Source organism: Anas platyrhynchos, chromosome 3 (assembly GCF_047663525.1).
Source record: "Anas platyrhynchos isolate ZD024472 breed Pekin duck chromosome 3, IASCAAS_PekinDuck_T2T, whole genome shotgun sequence".
Taxonomy (NCBI): Eukaryota; Metazoa; Chordata; class Aves; order Anseriformes; family Anatidae; genus Anas; species Anas platyrhynchos.
Genome location: NC_092589.1, coordinates 90,215,382 through 90,233,369, shown reverse-complemented (window position 1 = coordinate 90,233,369; position 17,988 = coordinate 90,215,382). Strand labels below are relative to the sequence as shown.

General features: G+C 36.0%; 1 protein-coding gene across 12 annotated transcripts in view; it reads left to right on the top strand.

Annotated features, from left to right (window-relative positions):
• Nucleotides 1-17,988, top strand: part of COL19A1 (collagen type XIX alpha 1 chain) — a 202,617-nt gene that overhangs the window by 141,751 nt on the left and 42,878 nt on the right. For all 12 annotated transcript variants that reach the window (XM_072036305.1, XM_027455038.3, XM_027455037.3 and 9 more), the window contains 13 exons: nucleotides 3,757-3,819; nucleotides 4,555-4,599; nucleotides 5,233-5,268; nucleotides 6,206-6,241; nucleotides 6,380-6,433; nucleotides 8,762-8,815; nucleotides 11,105-11,158; nucleotides 12,667-12,756; nucleotides 13,118-13,162; nucleotides 13,261-13,338; nucleotides 14,627-14,662; nucleotides 14,769-14,822; nucleotides 14,906-14,959. In XM_072036305.1, coding sequence (XP_071892406.1) covers nucleotides 3,757-3,819; nucleotides 4,555-4,599; nucleotides 5,233-5,268; nucleotides 6,206-6,241; nucleotides 6,380-6,433; nucleotides 8,762-8,815; nucleotides 11,105-11,158; nucleotides 12,667-12,756; nucleotides 13,118-13,162; nucleotides 13,261-13,338; nucleotides 14,627-14,662; nucleotides 14,769-14,822; nucleotides 14,906-14,959 — 699 coding nt within the window. The remainder of the gene's footprint in view (nucleotides 1-3,756; nucleotides 3,820-4,554; nucleotides 4,600-5,232; nucleotides 5,269-6,205; nucleotides 6,242-6,379; nucleotides 6,434-8,761; nucleotides 8,816-11,104; nucleotides 11,159-12,666; nucleotides 12,757-13,117; nucleotides 13,163-13,260; nucleotides 13,339-14,626; nucleotides 14,663-14,768; nucleotides 14,823-14,905; nucleotides 14,960-17,988) is intronic.

Here is a 17,988-nt window from a genome sequence, read left to right as displayed (position 1 = left end):
TGAATAGAAAAATAGTATTTTATTCAGAGATGTATGAAGCATTACAGGAATATTTGCTTAATACAGAAGTTACTGTGTGCTTTCTGCCTTATGTCACGCAGATCAAACCTGGAAGACATCCATCTCTTTTAATAATAAAATGCATAACTATGAAGAGAAGGTGAAATCAGACTATTTTTATTGTATAACATACTGAGATGAGTAATAAAATCAAATTAAAAAAAAAAAAAAAGTTCTGGAGTGAAATTCAAAGCAAACAAATCTTTCTGGTTGCTTTTATCACTGACATGTTTTCTCTGATATTTCTGATATTTAATCCATTCCAAATTGGTATTTCAGCTTAGAGCATGGTTTAGGAATTAAGCATGCTTTTATATGCTGTCCTGGATATTTTTATATCTGGAAACTTATTTTCTCTTTTTGGTCTGCCATTTTGTGTATATGCATTGAAGTCTTATATATTTTGTATTTATACCTTGTTTTTATTACCAATTTCTTCTGTCTTCATGCCAAAGACAACTTTCACTGATACCAGTCTTGTTTTCTTTATCAATACTATATTTATTGTAACTCGTTTCCCACTTCTGGACTACTAATCTTTTCTACCCTGAGGGTCCCTTTAAGGTTAATTCTACAACAGGGAACAAAAATATTGGGGATCTTCAGGAACTGGCAAGCTTCTCTCTCCAAGAATCTCATTTCTCATTGTTGTACAACTCTAGGAGTTCCTGTGTATTACATTTCCTAATTAACAATCTTCTGGAAAAATGTAGATCAGCTGCTCTGTGTCTGTAAATTAATTGTCTTATAAATCCTGTACAGCTTACCAACTTTCCTCTTCCTTTAGCTGTCTGAAGATTTTAATGACTCTGTCATGAGCAATTAGCTGTTCAACAAGGAAATGCTAGGGTTTTGTTTCAGGTGAGAGAGGTGATGGCTTTTTGATTCAAGTAGCAGGTTTTAAATATGCCAACTTTCTGTAACTACATATTCGGGTCTTGCTAGAGTCAACCTACGTCTCTGACTGCTACAGCAGAGATATTAGTTTCTATATTGTTTATGATGGGAATGGGACATTTCTATCAAGAACAAGACAAAAACATCAAAGAAGTCATCAAAGACAGCTTGTCTGCTTTGCCATTGATTATTCATTTAGGCAGATATATGCAGTATTAAATTTTCTTCGTTACACACTGTTGCATAGTGTGATCAGTGCTGATTTTGTTTGGTGCACCTTGGAGATACCAAGCAATTTTTCACATTTCAGTATATAATTTTGAATGTGCTTTGATTATTAGCATTTGTGAGATATTTCAGTGATATTTTGTGGATTTTGAGATTCCTTACACCACAGGAAAGTTCTGTTGTTTTCCAGCATTTCGTGAATATTCTCAAGGATCTCACAAGCTCTTATTTCTGTTTGTGTTCTTGAAGTGTTTAAATTGTGACCGCATTTTTGTTGCTATAGAGATTTTAATATCAGATTTTTCTGAGGGTAGTAGTACAGCTTCTTTGTGTTGGTGTTTCTAGGAGTTATGATAAACACTGCTGCCAAGATAGTTGTGAGGTCACTGAGAGATGATCTTAAGACCTATCATAATTTAATAATATCTTATCATTATCTTGTCATTTCTCTATTTCTTAGCAGATTATTCTGTTCTCAAGCCTTCTGCAATACTTCCGATTTCTCTTTGGTATCAATGAGTTGCTATGATTGCACAGTGTACTTGTATAATTTGTTGCAACTAATCTTTCTCTGGCTCTGTATCAAATCAGTGTATTGTATAAGGAGTTTTCAAGAAGTGTAATTTACTTGACCCATGCATATAGAAAAAGAGAGCACTATAAATAAACTTGCTGATTTGTAGCAGCAGATTGTGGTGAATGGCAAACCAAAAACATCAATCTTTCTTTAATGAAGGTGAGAGGAACCTGCTGGGGATTGTAGAGGCATTGATCCTAAATGGGGTGGGAGACAGTGCCGGAGTGTTTTTTCCTTTCTTCCCTCTTTGTTCTTCTTTTGTGCCTGGTCTTGCAAAGCATACGACTACTTTTATAATACTTCTTGTTATGTCTTTTGTGCTTTCACTGTAAATGAGATGCTTTGTATATATTTGATACATACATTTTGTTCTCTTTGTTATGCCAAAAACTGTTTTTGCCCTGCTCTGTAGCTTATGTTTCTTTGGTGACTGGTAAACGATGACTCATGGTTTATATTTATATGCTCTCTAGCCTCTGTTATCATCCTTTGCTTGGGCTTTCAAGGCCTCTCTTTGTCATCTTTTTTACTTAACATTTTACCGTACTTAGGTATAAGGTCACTTCAGTCAACCCTGCTTCTAAACATCTTTGGAAAGGGCATAAAGATCAATTTAATCTGAAATGTTCTCCTACATGTAAAAATAAAAATGAAGCTACAAAACAAAGTAACTGGAGCTATATCACAGTCTGCTCAGTACATTTTCCAGAAATATAAATTGATTTGTGAATATTTCATTATTACTTTCCTAAGACATTTTTCCTTGGCATATTTTTCTTGCATTTTGTTATAAAGAGCGAATGACCTATAAATATGCAAAGAGTGTAGAAGTAGTTATTGTGTCTAATACCCTTTTTTTCTCTATATATGCAAAAGATGCACATCTCAGAATAAATCAAAATGTAGAGCATAATCCTTATTTAATAGCAGACACCTAGGTTGTTCTCAGTCAAGCAGTAGTTAGCTTCTTCTTGGAAATACTCAGGTTCACTGAGAATCTCTCTTGCTCTGGAGCTGATTTCAATAATCAGGTTAGTAATAGCTTTACAAACCCTAAACACCATAGAAGATCCTTCAGAACTTTAATATTTAGAAAATATCTGAATTTCATTCAAGTTATATTCAGTTATTAACTTCTAAAAAATATTAGGAACTTAAATGCCATTTCTAATCATGAAGATACTTCCCCTTTCTACAGATATGGAAACCAGAAAATGACAAGGGGAATTGACTTGCTTGGTGTTCCCACTCATCCCAATGGCAGATGTTTTAGGGTTTGGATTCATTTGATCCAAATTCAAGCTAATTTTTCAGGGCCACTGTTTTTCTTGCTATTTCCATTGTCATTAAAAGAAAATATGTTCCCCATAAGTAGTCTGAGCCTGGCTTTGTGAAGAGGAAAACATTTATTTTTTACTATACTGTGTCTTTACCTTGTACAGAGTAAATAGATGTAGTTCAGTAGTACCTCAGCAAGCATACAACCTGAAGCCATGATCCTTAAATCTGTTTTCTTTGAGAAGCAATAGGAGAAACCAGTTGATCTTATTCATTCCCTCTCCTTTTGTCTCAATGCTGTAGTGGAATTATTTTAGTCCTACTCAGAAGTAAAAGGCTTGTGTTTTTGTCATAGTGATTTTTATTGTTCTTTTCTAACATACTTGAGAAGTGTACTGTAAAGATGTGCATAAGAATATGTTCTTTGCATTGATATGAGGAAAGAAAACACAGATTAGCATAGCAATGTTCAGCAAAGACATTTGCCTTTTATGCTTTTGTATGTGTTCTGCAATTGTGAATGGAATATAAATGCATGAAAAAGAATGTGTTGCTGCAATACATTACTTAGATGTACTGCAAAGGAATTTAGTATCCCTTTCTGACAGTAAATAAGGACTTCCAAGTTTACATACTGGTAAATTACATGGAATTGTTATGGTAACTACACCATAAATCAATGGTGACATGGTCTTTGTGATGATATTTCTTCCCAGAGTGATATGAGACTACTAGGATTACTTGGGACCCCTGGACCTAAAGGCCAGAAAGGAGAAATTGTAAGCATTTTGTGTGAAATTTTGATAAATTTCAAAGCTCCCATCTAACCCGTCTTTGCCACCTTTAGCATAGTATCTATTATTTGATTTATTACACTGGTCCTTGAAGGAATAGATTTACTACATGTGTGCTGTTTGATTGGTGTAGTCCAGTGTCCAACTCATGTGCCATCCTGCAGGTACTGCAGTGAGTCTTTGTCCTCAAAAAGAGAGCCAGAAAAGGAAAATGCAGGAAGAATTATCTGTAGCTTCCACAGCACTGGCTGAGGAGAAGTGAAGTTAGATAGCCAGCCTGTTAGGGGAAAAACGCTCCAAATAAGTCAAAATTCAGAAAGATATTGTGATAGTAAATCGGGAATATTAAAAGCAGTTTCTCTGTAATGATAGAACTTGCTATACCAAAAATACTTATAATGAGCCTATAAACATTGCTCAGAGTTCATATTCTAACCATATGAAAATATATTGTTTGTAGGCACCTTCCCTGTTTAAAGAGTGGCATAGTTTTTTGACAGTTGGCTGCCTTTTAAACTTGGAAGAAAAGGGCAAGCACCAGATGTCACAAGATTGAGAACAATTTTTATTGAGAAGCCTGCAGATCTGCTCATCATTTAGATTGATTTGGAGCAGCAAATTCCACTGCAGGAAAAACAGAGTACAGATGTAATACAGGAGGAGTTAATTTCCATTTGTTAGTAGATAAAAGTCTTAAAATATAATTTCTTTTGTTAAAAGGGTCAAAAAGGAGAAGTGGGAATGACTGGCGCAAAGGGAGAAAAGGTAAGTTAATTCCTTACTTATTTGCTTGTGTGTGATGCTAGAAGGTGGATCAAATGAATGTATGGATCAAATCTTGGAAAGTATATTCAGGAAAAATTATTTAAGCATTAGAAAAGCTGTCAGGATCTGAATGTCCTTAGTAATTTTACTCAAGCCCTACCTTGAGAAAATATTTACATGTGCAAGTAAACTTCCCTGTTCCAACAACTCCCAAAAGTCTTAACTTTAATTACATTCAGATGTTACTGAATACCATTCTAAAATTGTGTTTATATAAGTTTATGTTCAGAGATTACCTCATGAATTAGATGTCGTTCATACTTTTTAAAATTGAAAGTATGTATGATCTTTGGTATCTGTATGAATAAACAGGAGTCCTTAAATTATTAAAATTTGTAAATAAACTTTTGTAGTTCAGTGTTATTTCTGGCTTCAGCTTAAATTTTGCAGATTTTTACTGGGGAATAGGTGTCTATAGGTGTGTATCCTTCACATAAACTTTTGAAGTCTATATATTTATATTCTACATAGGTTTAAAAACAACAAAAATGAAGAACATTGTTCACCAAACCCAGACATATGTACTGTTTACCATTTGAAATAACACTGTGTATCACCTTTATGTTGTCATAGGGAGAGCCTTCTGAAAAAGGGGACAAGGGAGATCCAGTAAGTATAGCCATATTTTGAGCTAATGATGTGAATAATTTATTTTGTGTGATTTTTGTATAGTGTTAATGTGGTAATTTTTTTCTTTGTACACTTTCATTAGTTTCAGTGATTATGTAGCATAACATGTTTATTGTCTCCTTCTTACATGTGCATTAAATTCAATCTGGTTATAAATAAAACACTGAGATGTGGCATAGTACCCAGTTCTTCACCATTTCTATTGAGCAAATAGATGGCCAGTTATTACAGTCCCTGAACTAAGTTTGCACAAGTTTTTGTTCCCTGAAGGTCCTTGCTCTCTTTCATTTATTTCAGAAAACTGTGTGTGGGCTAAGCCCTTCCAGTAGTTGTGTCATTTTCCTCAGTGTGGCATTTAACAGCAGGTGGTGTTTTTATAGCCATTTTATGTGTACATAATTTTTCACTATTTGGGGGGATATTTTCAGAGCCCTCATTCTTTAAAAGTCTGTTTACATGTGTTGCTTATTTTTTAATTAACTATTGTTCTCTCCTGTGGCATTGGACAGAAGCTAGTTATGTTGTTTAATACACAACTGAAGGTTGCTTAGACACTTGTGATAAACATTATAATAACCAAAATAAGGCATACATTAATAATGTGTTTTTTGGGAGATTAATATTATGTCACAAGTAGTAAATTATTGGGGAAAAATAGATTTTAGAATAGAGAATCTCATAAGCAAATGTGATTTCAAGCAATTGTTCTTTAAACCACTAGCAAAACCTGCAAACAAATTTTTTTGAAAGAGGAATGCCTTTCAAAGTTTCCACAAGACATCAGAAATTCTGCTACGTTTTCTCAATATTTACTAAGTTTGCAAACTATAATATAACATTCTAGGGTAGCAAATTAAATTAATAGTTGATCTTACTTTAAGTTTATACTTCTTATGGTCATGTCTGCTGTTTTCAGGGAGAAACTGGAATGGAGGGATCAAAAGGAGATAAGGTATTGTTTTAACTTGTACACACTGAAATACAGCTGGTGTACATAGCTGGTACTGTGAGACATAAGAGTAAAGCTGTATTTTTGTTTGTTTTGTTTTTTGTTTGTTTGTTTGTTTGTTTTCTCAAACACTATCATTAGGGTGAAACAGGAGACCCTGGACCACCTGGTCTCACTGGAAATCCAGGATCAATGGTATGTGAAAGGTATTTTTGTGGAATTAAAATTCCATAAAACAAAGTCTGTAACTGCTATAATATAAGAGGACTCTGAATGCTATCAACTCTAGCTGGTATTAAAGAGCAGAGACTGCAAATAGTATATGTCAGAAGTTTGTGCATGGATCATGGCTATTTTAATTCTAGTTCATAAAATTCTTGATTTCAGCATCACTCATCAGGGAATATCTATGCAAAGCTCAAGTGGCTCAAATGTTATTTGGTCACTTAAGCATATAAGCACTCATTTTGCTGTTACAAATACACCGAGTATATCCACTTTATCCTTTAGTAAGGCAAAGTGTAACCACTGCCAGTGCATTAGTAGTTCCTGTGTTTTAAACTGCAGGTAGTGTCAAAGTAGTCATTGGCTTGCTTTGAAGAAAGTGACTGAAGTACCATTTGGTCTTCAGGATATCTCAATGGTTTGTGTTGTATCAAAGACAGAATTGGGAATTCTGAAAATGTGACCTCCACACAACACCTTTCACGTTCCCTATAGCAATATTTAGCGATCCACTACATGTGGGCAGGAGCAGCACTTGTGGCTCCAGTGACCAAGCTCAACTTCAGCTATCCCCTACAAATGTGAAGAGGAAAAGGATTATACCCAAGTTCCTTATATCATCAAAAAGGCATCACAGGTAGAATAAATGCAGAAACAGAAGTCCACAAAAATACAGCTTTCTGACATCTTAAAAATGATTCTGCAACTCCTTAGACTGCTCTTTGGAGACTTCAGGTCCCTCCTTGGCACAGGCTGTTGAAATAATTATTGCTGTAGTATTTCACTAGTGGCATCCCCCAAGGCTCAGTACTGGGGCCAGTCCTCTTCAATATTTTTATCAATGATAAAGATATCAATGATAAAGATGAAGGGATTGAGTGCACCCTCAGTAAATTTGCAGATGACACCAAGTTAGGTGTATATGTCGATCTGCTCAAGAGTAGGAAGGCTCTACAGAAGGATCTGGATAGGCTGCACCGATGAGCTGAGGTCAACTGTATGAAGTTCAACAAGGCCAAGTGCCGGGTTCTGCACCTGGGGCACAATAACCCCAAGCAGAGCTACAGGCTGGGAGAGGAGTGGTTGGAAAGCTGCCTGGCAGAGAAGAGCCTGGGAGTATTGGTTGATAGTCGGCTGAATATGAGCCAGCAGTGTGCTCAGGTGGCCAAGAAGGCCAACAGCATCCTGGCTTGCATAAGAAGCAGTGTGGCCAGCAGGGCTAGGGAAGTGATTGTCCCCCTGTACTTGGCTCTGGTGAGGCCGCAACTTGAGTACAGTGTTCATTTTTGGGCCCCTCACTACAAGAAGGACACAGAGGTGCTTGAGAGAGTCCAGAGAAGGGCAACGAAGCTGGTGAGGGGTCTGGAGAACAAGTGTTATGAAGAGCAGCTGAGGGAGCTGGCATTGTTCAGCCTGGAGAAATGGAGCCTCGGGGTGACCTTATCGCTCTCTACAGGTACCTTAAAGGAGGCTGTAGCGAGATGGGGATTGTTTTGTTCTCCCACTTGCCTGGTGACAGGACAAGGGGGAATGAGCTAAAGTTGTGCCAGGGGTGTTTTAGGTTGGATGTTAGGAAGAACTTCTTTACTGAGAGGGTTGTGAGGCATTGGAATGGGCTGCCCAGGGAAGTGGTGGAGTCACCATCCCTGGAGGTCTTTAAAAGACGTTTAGATGTAGAGCTTAGGGATATGGTTTAGTGGAGGACTTGTTAGTGTTAGGTCAGAGGTTGGACTAGGTGATCTTGAAGGTCTCTTCCAACCTAGACGATTCTGTGATTCTGTGAAATCTAGGTCACTATCACACTGTATACCTTCCAGAAAAGGCTCATAGGGATCCAAAGGATCATTATATTTTGCGTCAAGTCATCCTCTTTTCTCTACATTGCAATTCCCTTTTTTTTTTTAATGTGTTCAGTAGTCTTTCAGTACTCTGCAGAGTCTTTCAGATGAGATCTATTCTGAAAAGAGAAAGAGCACATACCACATAGTTCAAAAATAACTTTGATTTGCCCCTTGAGGGGGGACATATCCTTGTTTTACCTCATTTGTTTTTGCTTTTCCTTTAGTTAGTGCATTTGTATTTATTTTGTATACATACTTCATATTTTGTACATATTAGTCTCAAAAAAATATTGGACTAAATTAAGGGAGAATGACTGAGAAAAATCTGTACTTCTTAGTCCACATAGGAGATAATTTTAAATGATGGATGTTTTTATTTCTTTGTAGATTCTAACTCTTTACACTGAATTACAATAGGTGACTTGTTACCTTGAACGTGTGTTATATTATCTCACAGGGACTGCAAGGACCTCCAGGACCTGTTGGGCCCAGGGGACTGCCAGGAGAAGTCGTATGTATTGTGTAATTTCACCAAGCATTGTAAGTGTGACATGTGAGCATTTAGCCAGTGAAACAGTGCCTCAGAGGTTTCCATAGGTACTCCTTTTTTGAGTGGTACTATAGAAATCAGCTGTCAAAGAGTAGTAATGGACTGTGCCTCAGGATAGTGATTTGCTGATGTTGTTTTTGTCCTTGTGTTACCACCTGCACAAGAATGTAAGGATGATAGTACTAATTTGAATTCTGATTCACAGGTAAGGTAAGAGTGATTTTTGTGGAGATAATTATGAGATTAGGTGAAAACTGAAAATCTCTGGCAAAGTGTGAATTATGTTATACCATGAACTGCAAAGAACAGCGTGTGTGGAGCAAAGTAGGGAAAGTAAGAGTACCCCCAAATTTTAAACACATTGTCTTCCTTATTATTTCTGTCTGGTTTTGTACTATTCTGAATTGTTCTACTTCACATAAAAGAAACAGAATAAACAATTATATTAATTGTCTTAGCATTTAGGTCAGATTTATGAGCAAAACTCTTATTCAGAGCCAGACTCATCCCCTGCCTAATTCCATTAAAACTATGGACAGCATTAAATCATCAATCAGAGTAGATGTATTAGTTGGAAATAAATTAATAGAAAACCCTATTTTTGAGTTACTTTTCAATAGAATAAATGACTAAAACACTTGTGCAGAAAGTGGAACAAGAGATTATTCTTATGATTGTCATTTGGTATTCCAATTTAATTGTACAGTGACTTGCTGCTAGTCATAAAGTACTGAAAGCCATTGTATGGCTGCTGTAGGTGAAAAATAGCTTAAATAGCGAACAGGTGGCAGATAAGATGTGTGTGTGTATTTGTGCGTGTAAGAGTGTCAAAAACTGATCAGCTGAGCTCTCAAGCATAAGGTTGCTCTCAGTAGAACTTTGGGAGCTGCTTTACAATTCTGATAGAACCTGTACTAAACAAAAGTGGCACAAATGGGTTCTCCGGTTAACAGAGACATAAGACAAGCCCACCAGTTTGGAAACTGATCACCTATTGTGCACAATAGACTATTTGAACAGCAACAACAAAGAGGTGAGAGAAACAGAAAGAAGTGGTGTCAAAGGAGGGTTCCTGAGAGGAAAGGGAGATCCTCCAGGAGGAGGGTGTGTATGTGTGCAGACACAATGCCCACTCCATAATCAGTAAATTTAAACTTCCATATATTCTTGTGATGATTTGATATAAGAAGACTATTTTTCAGGTATATTTTTTTTCTTATGCTTTTAATTTGGAAGACTGCTTGAAACAAGTAGCTGTCTGTATAATGACAGAATGCAATGAAGAGCAAACACAGCTATTGAAAACCCTCACTGCTGGTATGCAAATGTCATCACATATAGATGCTCATAAAGCTATGTTTTACGCTTCTAAGAAAAATAAAAAGAATATGATTTTTTGTCTTTTTCTCATAAAGGTTACTTTCCATTTGTGTTTAAACATTATGCTTAGATAAAGAATGATAGAATCATTAAGTTTGGAAAAGACCTCCAAGATCATCTGGTCCAACCATCTCCCTACAACCACTGTCACCCACTAAACCATGTCCCTAAGCACCATGTCCAACCCCCAGGGACAGTGATTCCACCACCTCCATGGGCAACTAGTTCCAATGCCTTACTGCTCTTTCTGAGAAGAAATGTCTCCCAATTTCCAACCTGAAAATGATATGACCATTTTGTTTCAGCAGTTTTTGTTATTTATTATGGAAATAACTGCAGTTCTTGTTAAACTGCTTGATACAGTAGTATCAAGCTGAATAAGATGGAAAAGTTATGAGAAGAAAATTCTGTATTTGTTCCAGCATAGTAAAAGAGTCAATAATCAATTGAACATTCCAAATATTTGAATATTTTTTATTTATTTTATTTTTATTTCATTTCTCTGTATTAATAGCAATCCTTTGATAAAAATGGCAAGGGAAGATAATGAAGTTAAAATCAAAATGTGAAAAATCAGAAGATCTAGAAATAAAAGATGGAATATGAAAATAATCCATGATATTCTTGATTATTTAATATTAATTTAAAGTAAAATGATTCATAAATTTGAGTAAAGAAGCATTATCAACTCTTTAACATTATGGGTTAACTAATGCATAGTAAATAATCCAGTCGAAGTACATTTTCATCTGTAATTTTTAGATAAATTTTAAGGGAGTGGCTATAAAAACATCCATATATATATATATGTATATATACATATACACACATGATTATATTTATTATTATATTTTATTTTACTAATTCCAGGGCTTACCAGGAGAACATGGGTTACCAGGAAATCCAGGAGTTAAAGGAGAAAAGGTATATTCTAACAATTTCTAATTAAATTTGATATATTAGAGCATATTAGACTGTCTTCTAAAGAAATGTTCAGTCCACCTGTAGTGCATTTCTCCAGCAGCTTTATGAATTAATTTAGAAATGTACAAGGGGGAACTTCCATCTTCTCCTTGGAGATATTGCAGGCCATTTTGGCAACCCAATTGCTCTTTAGATTCATAACTTAAGAATTATTTCAACAGAGGTTGGGTTGGGCTCTTGAAATAAAAATGTGTCATGCAGAAATACCAGCTCAGGTCCTGACAACATAATAGCATTTTCAGAATAGTGCCCTAACCAGACTAATGTGTAAAATCCTGCTTCACAGCCAGACTTATTAACCTTGGCAGAGCACTAAGGCAGCTATACTGTCTCATATCTGAGCCAAGTCTGGGATCTCTTTATGGCATTGTATTGTGCTGGGTAGACAGCCTTTTGGTTGGAATTCAGCTACATCAGCAAGAGTTGCATATGTATACATTTTATGTAGTAAAGGGGAGAAAAGACACTATACAGGCATGCTGTGAGCCGTGTAAAGTGTTATGATATTTATACATCTTGAAACACAAAGGAAATTAATAAAATCCATTAATAGTTTGAAGAAAAGCGAGATGACGAAAAAGCAGAAGAAAATAATGGTGGAATAATGACAAAAAAGTACTATCTTGTAAAACAGGCAATAGTGGAATCAGCAAGAATCACAGAGAATTATGCAGAAGCATGCAAAAGTCAAGAGGACAGTGTAATAAAAGGCACAGATTTACCTATGTAAGCAGGAGAAATTGTAGAGATGTGGAGCAAGGGATGCTGCCTGCATTGAAATGAGAAATTTTAAGTGTGAACAGGAATACAGTGAAGACCAAGGTTTTAGCACTAGCGGGAGGTAACTGGAGGGAGAGGAGGGGGGCAGAGAGAGAGTCTGAAGCTCCTACAATGGAGTAATTGTCAGGGCTTAGTGACAACTTGCATTTTGTGGGGCTGCAGACAAGGAAATATAGATGCACTGCAGCATGGAAAACTGAGAGAATGCTAGTTACTATTAGGGGTTCTATGGTCTGTGCCTCGTTTTCTGTAACTTTTTGAAAAAAAATTTTTGTTAGAAAATTGAAGCCTTTAAATATATTTTCCATACATACATATACAGCACTTTCAGGAGTTTGTTGGTACCTGTGAATAATACATTAGGAGAACAATGCACAGGATTTTCCTATCTCTTAAAAGCTGAGGTACTTACAGATGCAGGGAGCTGAATCTCTGTTGAATTAATTGTGATAAATTTGATAAAACCATGGTCATGATTTTGATACCCACATAGGCTCCCTTGCTTAAAATTAGCAGTTATGAAAGGCGGAGCTCTATAAAGCTTTGGGTGTGTTTTGTTTTGTTTTGTTTGTTTGTTTCATTTTGTTTTTCTTCTCTATTCATTCTCTCAGTATTAGTACATTCTATGATGATCTTGATAATTTCAGTTTGATTCATTTATCTTGTAGGGGGACTCTGGTGGGATTATGGGACCGCCTGGACATCCAGGTCCAAAAGGTGAGGTGGGGCCTCCTGGACTAAGTCTGCCTGGAACACCAGTAAGTCTGCAATCTGAAAAGATTTTTATGGCTTTTTTTCTTGTAGGGATAATTGTTAAAGTATCTGCATTGCACAATAAAAGTAGTAAGGTCAAGTAATTTTTCAGATAAAATTTCAAACTTGAAATACATATTACAGAGTTATTGTAAGTACATTTAAATACAGTCTAGAAATCCATATTTTTAGTGCAAGGCCCACACATGGTTCTAGTGACAGTGATACTGACAGCAAAGGTGTATGTAAATCTGTCATGGTTTACTTATAAAGGCTGACTAGTTTTGGCAATAAAATTCAGCTAGTCTTTTTGATTTCAAAACAATTTGTTTTTCTTGGTTGTTCTTTTTTTTATTATTATTTTAGGGTCCTATTGGTAGTCCTGGAAACCCAGGTCCACGGGGACCAAAGGTACAAAAAATATATTATTTCTGTTTCTGAAAATATAGGATAATAGGCTAGTTTATGTTTTCAGACCTGTTGTAACTGAAAGCCTTGTGCCCTTCTAGGGAGAAAGAGGACTACCTGGTGTACAAGGAGCCCCTGGGGAGATGGGGCCTCCTGGAATAGGCATTCAGGGATCACCAGTAAGTATCCCAGTACTCAGAATTTGGGCTTCTTGCTGTGCATTATTGAGAAACTGCAACAAGTAAATGAATAATAGTAAAAAGCTGTGCCATAAACTCCATTCTGACTCAGCAACTTTTCCCTTTATCCATTCCCAAAAACATCTAGTAGTGTTCACTTAACAGCAGAAGCCTGGAGAAATGAATCAATGGCTACTTTGCTGACAAGCCAGTAATAGTATTGACACATCTTCCAACTAATTGCATCTGCTTCTAAGCAACAACTGTTTGCAGTTGTCAGCAAAATCCAGCCTGAGCACTGGTACAAGAGAAGAGAGATCTTCTATGCTGTAGATGATGGCATTTTAATGGTCCTGAAAAAGGCAAAGAAGTGATGTAGAAGGCTTTGCATCAGTTCCAAGATTTTGCATTTACGGTGACTGCTAATTACATGTAGGTCTACTGCTAATAAATGAGAAGCTTACAGTGTCCAGGTACTGTGTCAGGAAATAGTGAAGTTCTGTTTTTTGATAACTTTCCTCATGCATCTCTATGAAGTTTAAATTCAAACATGAAACAAGTTGTTGTAGTTAACCCAGTTAACCTGTAGTTAACATTCATGCTAAATAAATCTTATATAGTAGTAACTGATTCAGTTATTTAGTTTGTTTCCTAGTTTTCTGTATTTCTACTGCCTTTACACAATAACACCTGTAGTGTCTGCAGATTATTCAGTAAAAAAATAAATAAATAAAATGGTGGTAGGGATGGTAGATGTTAGCACTCATGCTCTGCTGTGGTGAATGGGGTAATCTCTCTTCAGTCCAGGCCAATATACTTGAGCAATACATTTCACTTTATTGACAGAACTCAGATACAGAGAGAAAATGTTTGAGAAAGGGGACTGGAGATTCACATTCAAATTTTAATTTAAGGTAATAAGCCTTACAAATGATTCATTCAAGTACATCTTTTCAAATCTTAATTAAAAACTTGTCTAATTTATATTTAAATATTCTAATTTGTTTTTATTCAACATACTGTCTCTGGTTTCTTGTGAATCTCCTACCTAAATAACGTATTTCACCACAGATCATTCTTATTTGCCATTACTTGACCTTAAATATGCACCTCAGCAAAATCTTGAATTCTCTGATTTGGGCAAAATTAGATCTGGATTTAACGACAAGCCTTAAGTCTTTATTGAAATATGAATTGAAGTTGTATCCCATATTCAGTATTTTTTGATCAAGCTTATCTCCTTTATCCCAAAAAGTGTGTCTACTGATTATTTGAGATTTTCTTACAGGGTCCTATAGGGCCAACTGGATCAGCAGGTGTTCAGGTAGGATACAGTCTTTCTATTTATATATATAAGTTAATTTAGTTTTAATAGGTTTGCAGTAAAAGATAAATATTCTTAAATCCTAAATGACTTTTGCTGCTCTTAGGGCCCCAGGGGACCTCCAGGATTACCAGGAACTCCAGGTACCCCAGGTATTAATGTAAGTAATTGTATATATACAGAAAAAAAGTAACATGTCCCTTGTCAGTGTTTAAGGCTACCAGATTTTTAATTTGTTTCTAGGGCACCCCAGGAAGAGATGGAAAGCCAGGACTACCGGGCCCTCCAGGCGATCCTGTATGTATACGTAGAAAGCTTGTACAGTTGCTTTGGTGAGAAAATTTTAAAGGAGCTAAGATCAAGCCTAGAAGTCCAAAAGATTAAATTAATTTGATTATTCAATCAAATATTCTTTAACTTGATTTTAGTATTGCAGTATAAATTAAACTTATATTGACATTCGCAGGATAACACCCTGTTCTCAAGTGTTACCTGAATGTTTGTGTACTAGCATTTCTGCCAGGCTATAACTTGGCAGGTTACTGTACCACTGAGTGTTCCTCAGTATCATAAGAAGTTCTGTATAATACAAATTTTCAGGTGCAGACCTTGTTAAAAGAATGGAGGAAAAAAAAAAAAAAAAAAAAAAGTGTATTCTGAAGCTTATTTTGCTATGCCACAGAAGGAAGATATTAATTTTTGATGAAACTCTGAGAATAGTTAGTCTCTTGTGATACATTCCTTTTAACAATAATGAAAAGTTAAGTGGCTGGTTTAGGGGGAGAAAAGCCACTAAATGAGTCCTGATCCTTCAATACACTTTAGAAGTTAGCATCTCCTCTTGAGTATTAAAGCAGTGATTTCTATTTAACAATGTTATGGCTTTACTGATTTTGTGAAGTCCAACACTACAAGATCCATGAAGCCTACACATGCCTCAGGCCAAATTGTACCCTGAGATATCACTGAGTATTTTACATGGGAGTCAGGAGAGTCCCATGTGCATGTTTACAAAGTGGGCATAATGGCAAAACTTCAGTCATTATTCCTGCTCCTGTCTTGAACCCCTACAGCTACTTCAGAGGTTTTCAAAAGGTTTCAAAAGCAAACTTTTGTTTAGAAACAAATGCTTACAGAGGCTTTTATGATGCCAAACGAAGCTTTATTGATTCCCTGAGCCATTGTTTGAATGTATTCCATCAGCAAAATAAAAATCTGTAGGTGTTTGGAAGAAACAAATTAAAAATAGAGCTTAAAAATAATAAAAACTAAGATCGTTAAACTCACTTGTGATCCTCTTGGTCTAATATGACTTGGTATTTAATCAAAGAGTGTTTTTTTGTTTTTTTGTTTTTTTTAATAGATACAGTGTTTATTTGAGATAAATCAAAACAAAGGAAAATAAAACCTCACATTTGAGCTGTATTATGTCCTTTGGCAAAATCTGTTTCTTGCCAAGACATGAACTTGGCCTTTTCACTGAGCGGGGGCAGTGGCCTCAGTCTGTTTGTTGCTTAAGCAAACAATTCTACAAATACCTGACCATCATACATATTCCTCAGATACAGAGACTTGCTTCATGTCTTTTGAGTGATTTAAATTTCCAGGTGTCCAGCAACACAAATGTACATGTAAGGCAGGGATTTCCAAAGTGGTCTGCAGACTACTGACAGTCTGTAAAGAGCTTAGAAATGCTCCATAGCTGCTGCAGGAATGTAATAGGCAATAAAATTAACAGTGCTTGCAGTTAAACATGTGGTGGTACAGGTGCACAGCAGTCCATAAGTATACCTGGGGACTGACAGCAAGGAGCAAATCAAGGAATAAACTAACCCCAAAGTCACACAAAGATTTCATATGAGAAAGAATAGTCAGCTTTGTTGGAAAGAGACGGGGAACTAGCTAGCATGTATTTGTCATTGATCATCAGGGATTAGGATGGTGATTCCATTAGGTTGCTCCCATGTTATCATCAGTCAATGCAGCAAACCTTTTCTGGTTGCATGATAGAGTTCTGTCTATGTGGCTGGACCATTTGCCTCATTTAAGTCATGACTACAGCAGCAAATGTTACAGTGCATTAGGAGAGATTTGACAATATCAATAGCTCCACAAAGGACTAAGATCATTGAATAAAAGCAGATCTCTCACTAGCATTGAGCATGAAGATAGAACTTAAGTCATAGAGTCAGGAAGATTGATATATAAATGATATTTGGTTAGCAATGGACATAAAACCAAGAAAAATGCACTTTAAATGCAATTATTCAAAAGATGAATCAAGTCTACTATCTAATAATTTAATAAAAATGAGGCTTTTGAGGAATGAAGAGACCAGAAAGCATATATCATAAAAGGTGAATAGGAGGGGAACTAGAGTATAATAGGTCAATTGAAAAAAAGCTTTATTGCTATAAAGATATGAATTATTTTCCTAATTAATTCTAAATACTAATGATAAGAATGATATGAATACAAGAATGCAAGCATTATTTTGATAAGAACCTGGCATGGAATAAATCATTTTCCCATTTCTGGAAGGTTAACTTTCTTGGGAAAGACAGGGAAACAGTGCTGCTATGTATCTTGGCTGGCTTCAAACTTTGAGACTATCCTCATGATGTTTTTATAACCAAGCAAAAAATTCTCTTGAAGTAACTGCCATATAGCTAAGGCTTATCAAAAAAATATGGTATCAGTGTCTATCAGATATTGTCAAACTCAGAAAGAGAGGTCTCTCCCATGCCCAGTTCATTTCAGTGTTTTAATTTTATTTGGACAAGTAGATACAAACTCCATAACTGGTCTGGGAAAGATTGCTAGCTCTTTGAAGATAGAATCAAAATCTAAAATTCAGAGACAGTTTGAAGTCAGTAAGATGAAATTTGAGACAGATGATAATAAAGTCCTTAATAAGAAAAATAAAATCCATAAATAGAGTAGATTCTGGAAGGCCCAGTGCACTGCAAACTAAATGTAAATAAAAAATCTGATGCCACCTCTAAACAGACAGATCTGAATGCTAAAACTTACTATCAGGGGAGTTACTGCCTTTTGCTCTCTTGAAATACTCTTCTCTTTGGAGAGAACATATTTAAAGGAAGATGTAGCAAGCAGGAGGCTGGAAAATAAAGGCCATCTTAACAGTTTTAAAAGCCCGGTATATGTCATACACTTATCCAGAATTCAGTGTAAGTAGCTGTGACTTCAGTGTGTGTGCAGTTAGACTGGATTAGCTTCACGTGCAGAGCAGATGAACTGCATGGCACAAACGCAGTAGCCTTACTCTCATACGTGGTGTGCCCTGGCAGCTGGATGGTAGGACC